The 8,873-nt window shown below is 40.8% G+C and overlaps 1 protein-coding gene across 1 annotated transcript in view; it reads left to right on the top strand.

The window, feature by feature from the left end:
- LOC101649822 (olfactory receptor 1F1-like) overlaps positions 1–3,760 on the top strand; it is a 10,670-nt gene extending 6,910 nt beyond the window's left edge. The window contains exon 2 of the mRNA XM_004706193.1: positions 2,818–3,760. Coding sequence (XP_004706250.1) covers positions 2,818–3,760 — 943 coding nt within the window. The remainder of the gene's footprint in view (positions 1–2,817) is intronic.
- The last annotated feature ends 5,113 nt before the right edge of the window (positions 3,761–8,873 follow it).

The following is an 8,873-nucleotide window of genomic DNA, read 5'->3' on the forward strand; positions in this document are numbered from 1 at the left end:
AATAATAATTTATTAATTATCAAGGGTTTGTGAGGGAGGGGGAAAATGAGGAGCTGATACCAAGGGCTCAAGTAGAAAGCAAATGTTTTGAGAATGACGAGGGCAACAAATGTACAAATGTGCTTGACACAATGTATGTATGTATGGATTGTGATAAAAGTTGTATGAGCCCCAAATAAAATGATTTCAAAAATAAAAATAAATAAAAGTATTAACATAGGGAAAAATTTAAATGATGCAGGGAGCATCAAAAGAAGATGGAAAGAATACACAGAGTCACTGTACCAAAAAGAACTAGTCAACGTTCCACCATTTCAGGAGGTAGCATATAAGCAAGAACCAATAGTACTGAAGGAAGTAGTTGAAGCTATACTGAAAGCATTAGCCAAAAGCAAGTCCCCAGGAATTGATGGAATACCATCAATGGAAATATTGATGAAACACTGGAAAATAAGTTGATGAAACACTGGAAGCACTCATCTGTGCAAGGAAATTTAGAAGACAGCTACATGGCCAATGAACTGGAAGAGATTCATATTTGTACCCTTCCCAAGGAAAGGTGACCCAACAGAATGCACAAATTATAGAAAAATATAATTGATATAAAATACAAGTAATGTTTTGCTGAAGATCATCCAAACAGTTGCAGCAATACATTGAAAGGGAACTAGAGGTTCAGGCTGGATTCAGAAGAGGATGTGAAACAAGAGATATCATTGGTGATATGGATCTTGGATGAAGGCAGAGAATATCAGAAAAATGTTTACTTGTGTTTTATTGATTACAGCAAGGCATTTCACTGCGTGGATCACAATAAGCTATGGATAGCCTTGAGAAAAATAGGCAAACCAGAACACTTCTTGGTGCTCATGCAAAACTTGTAGATGAATCAAGAGGCAATTGTGTCAACAGAATAAGGGAGCATTGCATGGTTTAAAATCAGGAAAGGTGTGTGTCAGGGTTGTATCCTATCATCATACTTATTCAATCTGTATGCTGAACAAGTAATCAGAGAAGCTGGAGGATGTGATCATAGAAGCAGCACTCAGAAGATCAAATGACAGGCATCATTAGGATAATCTATTGCCCAAGACCTCTTTCAAGTGTTGAAAAGCAAGGATGTTACTTTGAGGACTAAATTGGGCTTGACCCAAGCCAACATCTTTTCAGCAGCCTCATGTGCTTGTGAAATTCGGACATTGAATGAGGAAGACCAAAGAAGAATTGATACATTTGAATTATGATGCTGTGGAGAATATTGAAAGTACAATGGACTGCCAAAAGAACGAACAAATCTGTCATGGAAGCAGTACAGTCAGAATGTTTCTTAGGCAAGAATGAAGAGACTCATTCTCATGTACTTTGGACATGTTGCCAGGAGAGATTAGTCTTTGGAGCGAGACATTATCTTTGGGAAAATCAAGGGACAGTGACAAAGAGGATAGCTCTCCAGGAGATGGACTGACACAGCGGCTGCAACAATGGGCTGAAACATAGGAACAATTGTGGGTATGGTGCAGGACTGGGCAGTTCTTCTTTCTGTGGTGCATAGACCTGAAACTGATGCAATGGCCCCTAACAAAGAGTACACACTCTTGGAGCCCTATGGGTTTGGGGGAACATTCTCTGGTGTGAGTTGGGAGGAAACCCCAAGAGAAATCTACTCCTGAGCCTGGATTTCCTCAATCATGATATACTATGCTCTCCTTATTATCTCCCTGACTCTCCCCATTCACCTATTCCCAAGAGATTATTCTCCACATCTAATGCATTAAAGGACTGAGAATGACTCTATAAGGTGTCCCAACATCCCAACTGGCAAACACCACTATATGCCTATGCAGATGACCATACCTGAAGATCAGAAAACAAATAAGTTTACATGGACAACACTGCAATAAATTATCTTTCTGAGCGAAGAAAGTAAGAAGGAAAACGTTTTATGTCCTGAATTTTCAAGTCCATCCATGTAAGCCCAGATGAGTGAGATTTGAGGTCCTAGGGGGCGCTGTTTGTAAGTTGTCTCCACCAAGATGGTATCATATGCAAGTCCTGATTTAGGAATTACAATGCTATCCATTGTCATCATTGTTTAGTCCAAAGGACCCAAAAGACGGACCAGACAATTACTCTCTTCTGTGTCTAACGAGCCTCTCAGGGACTATGGCACCAATGGCCATGGAGGCTCTTGTAAATGCTTGCTGTGTAATTTCCCTCAAAGTGTTTTTCATACACTCAGGATTGAGACCATGAACCCTGGCTACTCACTTGCTCAGGACCCACTTATATTTCTAAGACTTTCCAATATAGAGAAGCATTGGGCAGTCACACAAAGGTGAAGAACACAAGATAGTTATAACACCAACCTCCTTCAGGTAAGATTGCAGAAGAGGTGACATAAATATTTGCTCATTAAGGCATGAAGGCCTTTTTGGACTGCCTTTTGTTAAATTGTGCTGGTCCAGGGAGTAATAGCAGAATTCTTAAATCCACTTAGGACTAGATCTTGAGATAAACTCACTAATAATTCGTTGTTTCTTTGATCATTTTATGAAGTATTAAGGAGTGAAGAAATGATTGGGAAATGTTAAAAGAGACATGCACAATCATAGAAATGGGCTGAGTATATGTCTACATGTGTTTTATAAAATTAAGAGGATGGGTCCACTGGGAGCAGCATCATTTATGACTGGGAGCCAGGAAGTTGGCTGCGTACTGGTAAAATAAACAAACCCAGGCTGGAGCCTGACTTGTCACATGTGAACCTCAATTCCTAGGTTTCTATCCACTCTTTCTCTTCCCTGCTTTTGGACCTAGACCTATAAGTGGAGCAAACCAGTCGAGTGTCTCCGAGTTCCTGCTCCTGTGGCTTTCCAGGCAGCCCCAGCAGCAGCAGCTCCTCTTTGTGCTCTTCCTGGGCATGTACCTGGCCACAGTCCTGGGCAACCTGCTCATCATCCTGGCCATCAGCACAGACTCCAGCCTGCACACCCCCATGTACTTCTTCCTCAGCAACCTGTCCTTTGTGGACATCTGCTTCACATCTACCACTATCCCCAAGATGTTGACCAATCACGTTCTTGGGAGTCAGTCTATCTCCTTCTTGGGGTGTTTTACTCAGATGTATTTTCTTTTCCTGTGTGTGGATATAGACAATTTCCTCCTGGCTGTGATGGCCTATGATCGCTTTGTTGCTGTGTGTCACCCCTTACACTACACAACAAAGATGACCCCTCAGTTCTGTGCTCTGCTGGTTGCTGCCTCTTGGGGCATTGCTTGTCTAAACACTCTGTTGCATACCTTGTTGATAGCTAGACTCTCATTCTGTGCAGACAACAGAATCCCTCATTATTTCTGTGATGCAGCTCCTCTCCTGAAACTCTCCTGCTCTGACACACACCTCAATGAGATGTTGATTCTTACTGTGGGAGGTCTGATAATAACGATTCCATTGGTTTGCATCCTGGTTTCCTACATTTGCATCACCTCTGCTGTCCTGAGAGTCCCATCAGCAAAAGGAAAGTGGAAAGCTTTCTCCACCTGTAGCTCCCACCTGGCTGTGGTTTCCCTCTTCTATGGCACCATCATTGCTGAGTATTTCAGCCCATCATCCTCTCACTCAGCCGAGACAGACACTGTAACTACTGTGATGTACACGGTGGTGACCCCCATGCTGAACCCTTTTATCTACAGTCTGAGGAACAAGGACATGAAAGAGGCTCTAAGAAAACTGATTGGCAGGAAGACGAGTTCTATTTGATGAAGCAATCATGGAGTACCAACCTATCAACAGGTATAGAAAGCTTTGCCAACTTCTCTAAAGTAACAATCTATTAGTGTCTGCAAGGAATTTAGGCTTAATATTCACAATGGATCCCCAGTTATGGATTCTTAACTACCACCAACTAAGAGTAATAGATAGTGATAGATGTTGTTAATGACTGCATGATAAAATATTTTACATAAAGCTTAAGTCCTTTCCCCCCCTAAGTGGTAATTTTGAAAAGCTGCACCTAACTACTATTTTTTTTCACTTCCCTGTTGGAAATGCTACTAGAAGCCACAGCCCAACCGTGTTATTGATGAGTTGATTCCAAGTCATAGGGACCTTACAGTACAGAGAACTGCCACACCTATTTTGCAAAGCTATAAGCCTGCCCATGAGCAGATTGTCAGGTAGTTCCCCTGCAGAATGGCTAGTGCATTGAAATGTTGGACCTTTTGGCTAGCAGCCCAGTGCTTCACCAGTGTGCCACCAGGGCACTTCAATCTACCACCCACACTACTGCCGTTGGGTAAATTTTGACTCTTAGCAATCTTAAAGGACAATGCAGATCTGCTTCTTAGTGTTCCCTAAGCTGTAAATGTTTCTGAGAACAAACAGCTTCATCTTCTTCCTCCAGAGTGAACTGCTAAATGCTAACCTTGTAGCTAGCAGCCCAATTCATCCCACTATGCCACCAGGACTCATTGAATCTATAACCTACCCACTGTCATTGAGACAGCCTCATCTTTCTGCCACTGGTGGGTTTGAACTACTGACCTTGAGGTTAGCAGTCCTAAGCTTATCTGACTACTGGCTGCATATCCCACCTGGGGAGTTCTTAGAGCATACAGAAGCTGGGAGTTCTGGTGATACTGTCGGGAGAGTGTTGCAATACTAGCCACCACCAAGTCCAGGCTTCAAACTCACATTCTTGAGGGAAAGCAGATGCTAGCTGCATCTTTCACAGATGTTAAAGCTGTGAAGATTTACAGCCTTGGAGACTCTACCTTGGGTCACTATGTGTTGAAATGGACTTGATGGTAGTGAATAGGATGATAGGTCTAACTGGTAATGATTGTCTTTCTTTCTTCCCCACCCCTGTGGGCTCTAACGAACATTCTGAGTTGACACCAGGCTGCAATGAAGACCTTTTGTGATAGCTGCTCAGGAAGTGAGCCTAGAAACCTTCAAGGACATTGCAGTTTAAGGTGGGGATTATCAATAGGGGTGAAAGTTCTCTGTGGAGCATTCTTCTTTCTCTCTAATTTTTGACTAATTCCCCACCCCCAAGTTTTATTGGCATATAGTTTACATATTATACAATTCAATAGTTCAGTCACATCAAGAAGAGTTGTACCATCATCACTACAACCCATTTTAGAATATTTTCTTCATTCTTTACCCATTGTTATTAACTCCCCATTTCCCTCCAAACTCCCATGCCATACCCTCAAGGAGCCATTCATTTAGTTACTGTCTCTATAGATTTACATATCCTGTATTTTATATACTTGTACAAAAACATCAAAAGAACCCCGCCTCCCCAAGCTAACAACAATAAAATAAAAACAGATAAAAACCTTAATAAAAAAGAAACAGGGAAATATTAAAAACTGGAACAAATTCAAATGGATGATAAGGGAGATCAAACGACAGGATGCTAATTTTTAACCTTACTGCCTCTTCTGTCATGCATTCTGTGGGTCAAAATGTTCTTGTGCAAAGATAAACACTGGGCATAATGCACATGCCTGCCCAGAGACTCCTGAGAATTAGTCACCTTTTTAGTATTTCAACATCCAGTTGGATTGTCTTTCCATGTGAGAGAGGGAGAATATTTAGCATGAAGTATGCTTTTTTTTTTTTTTGCTTAGACAACCTCAGTATAACAAATGGGTTAAATGGAGTACTAGCTGGATAGCTGACAGTTTGAACATGACCAGAAATGCCTTGGAAGCTTAAGGCTGGCCATCTGCTTCTGACAGGCCAGTCTTGAAAACCCGAGGTAGAACATCAACACACACGGGGTCACTGTGAGTCAGAATAGACTCAGTGGCAATGAAGAATAATATCAGCAATACTTTTGTTACACCATCTTCCCTGGATGCCTTGCCTGTCCCTTCTCCCAAAAACCCTTGAAGATCTGAAGCAATGTTGCCTCCTTTGCGAAGTCTTTGCTGGTTTCTCTGACCAAGACTGTCATGCCCTCTCCTGAATTTCCACAGAAAACCCTCCACTTTCAGCCATTACTCAAGGTTGGTTCACTATTGCTGCTTCTCTCCCTTCACCCTTGGCCGAGAGACTGTGACATGCTTGGGACTCACGTATAATATTCAGTTTGCCTTCTGTTATGGATTAACTTGTGACCTCTGGAAACATATATTGTTAGTCTTAAAGTCCTCCATCTGTGGATATAATCCTATTTGACAACAGGACTTTCCTGTTGCATTGTTGAGACAGTATAGGCTGTGTTTTACATCAATTACCTTTGAGATGTCAAAGGAGCAGATTAGGCTCCAAGAGGGAAGAACAGAAGGAGGGGAAGCTACAAGCCACTGTGAAGATCATCAAGAAACCAAGGAAAAGAAGCAGAAAAGAGATAAGGCACTTCAGCTAGAACTGGCACAGAGAGAAACTCTTTCCTTAGAGTTGGTGCCTTGAATGCAGGTCTAGCTTCTTAATATGTGGGGAAATAAACTACTGTTGATTAAAGTAAGTCACTTGTGATAGTACTGTTAAAGGCCCTCTAAGATACTAACAGATGTCCTGCACAGAGCTTGACTCCTGACCCACAGAACATAAGTAACCAATGCTTATTGAACAAGTGAGTAAATATCATCTTAACTTTCAATTTCATATTCTTAAGTAAGCAAGAGAGTCCCAAAATGATATTTGAGCAATTCCAATATTTACACGCCTAATAAAAAAATGTTAAGAATACAAGAAAAAATGATTTTAACCAAATTGACCTATGTATACAATTTTGTATCTTGATTTTTCTACTTAGCATTTTATATGCCATTAATTACTTTAGAGGTGTGATTTTTATGATTGCATGATAGCCCCTTATATGGATGTATTATAATTTATGTAGCAAATCCCTAACTTTGAGCAGATTCAATATCTCACGGCTGGAAATTAGGCTCTAACACTCATCCAGATTAGAAAGCTCTGTTTGTACGACCATTTCCAGACACAACCATTGAGACTCATTTCAACAGCCAGGCCACCTGTTGGGTTGCATTTCATTTCTTCAGTTATTTCTACCTAATGAAACCATTGGCTTATAGAAACATTTGGTCCCGCATTTGCCTTTTGTTCTTAAAGGACTCTGAAGCTCACTCATTCCAAATAAGTCAACCATTCTCAGAAGTTCCTGAATATTATATGGCCACTTTATGGCTTGTTCTGGAGTCCCGATGGGATAGTGGTTATGCATTGGATTGCTAACTGCAAGGCCAGCAGTTTGAAACCACCAGTCACTCTGAGGGTGAAAAACCAAGCTTTCTACTTCTGTAAACAGTTACAGTCTTGGAAACCCACAGGGGCAGTTCTATCCTGTCCCATGGGATCACTGTAAGTCAGAATCAATCCCATGTCAGTGAAATTAGTTGTTCTGATTTGAATTCTGTTCCCCCAAAATATGTGATGTCAATCCTAACCCCTTTACCTGTGGTTCTAATCCCCTTTGGGAATGAGTTTTCTTGCTAATGAGAGAGTATCAACATACCTTATTGCATACCTTAAGTCAATCTGTTTTGAGATAGATACGAGGTAAATAGGCCAGCAAGCAAGCTGAGATGGAGGAAGATGGAAGCCACACGACATGACGATCACCAAGGAGTCAAGGAAAAGAAGCTGCGTAAAGGACATTCATTCCTCTACAGGCAACAGCAAGAGGAAAACTTGCCCTAAAGCGTGTGCCCTGAATTTTGACTTCTAGCCTCCTAAACTATAAGAAAATAAATTTCTATTTGTTTAAAGCAGTGGTTCTCAACCTTCTTAATGCTGCAACCCCTTAATACAGTTCCATAAATTTATTTTTGTTCCTACTTCATAACTGTAGTTTTGCTACTGTTATGAATTGGGCGACCCCTGTGAAAGGGTTGTATAACCCCCCAAAAGGAGTCGTGACCCACAGGTTGAGAACCACTGGTTTAAAACCACCCATTTGTGGTATTTCTGTTAGAGCATTGGTAGAAAGGTAAGACACCGATTGGGCACACAATCCAATTATCCTTGCAACTCTTTTGTAATGAATTCTAATCGATCAATAATGAAAATAGCTACCTGTGCTTCTTTGTGGCTTAGTCTCACCAAATGTATACACCTGGCCATTCTCTAGGACAGGGGTGGGTGGACTGAAGAGCCAATCCTGTCCCTCACAACAATTTAAAGATTATTTGAGAGCTATAAATATATTTTTACAGACAAATGAAATAACCATTATCTGAATACTATCCTTTAAATGAAACTATGTTTGCTTTATTTTCATTTTCAGTTTTTCTTGAGCCACATGTACGGACTGAAAGAACTGCACCTGGCTCTCGAGCCACAGTTTGCTGACCCTCCTTGAGGACAATGTCTGTATCTCATGACTTGGGAAATGAGTTCTTGTTCTCAATCTCAGTTTTCTTTCTTTCTGTTTTTTAAATAACAGCTTTCTTGCTTTATCTGTTTCTGGGAAGTGATCAAAAATTTAAAGTTCAGTTCCTTTCCTGGGAAGAACAGTCTATTGGTGATGTCTCCACTTTTCATTCATTCTCTTAAAGACATTTCTGATGATAAAACTCAACACATCTTTATGATAGAATTTAAAAAATCAGAATATTATATAAAATGCAACTTAAACAGCTAACAGGAGCTATAGTGGTGTTGTGGTTATGTACTGGGATGGGATTTGCACAGCCAGCTGTTCAAAATCACCAGCTGCTCCTTGGGAGGAACAAGGGGCTTTCTATTCTCCTAAAGAATTATAGTCTTGGAAACCCACCAGGGCAGTTCTGTCCTGTCCTATAGGGTCACTATGAGTCACCATCTACTAGGTGGCCATGAGTTTAGTGGGTTTTTTGTTTGTTTGATATTTTATTTTTTTGCTTTATAATTT

The sequence above is a fragment of the Echinops telfairi genome, unplaced genomic scaffold (genome assembly GCF_000313985.2).
Source record: "Echinops telfairi isolate 266 unplaced genomic scaffold, ASM31398v2 ScPeMD7_5;HRSCAF=22, whole genome shotgun sequence".
In the NCBI taxonomy this organism is placed as follows: domain Eukaryota; kingdom Metazoa; phylum Chordata; class Mammalia; order Afrosoricida; family Tenrecidae; genus Echinops; species Echinops telfairi.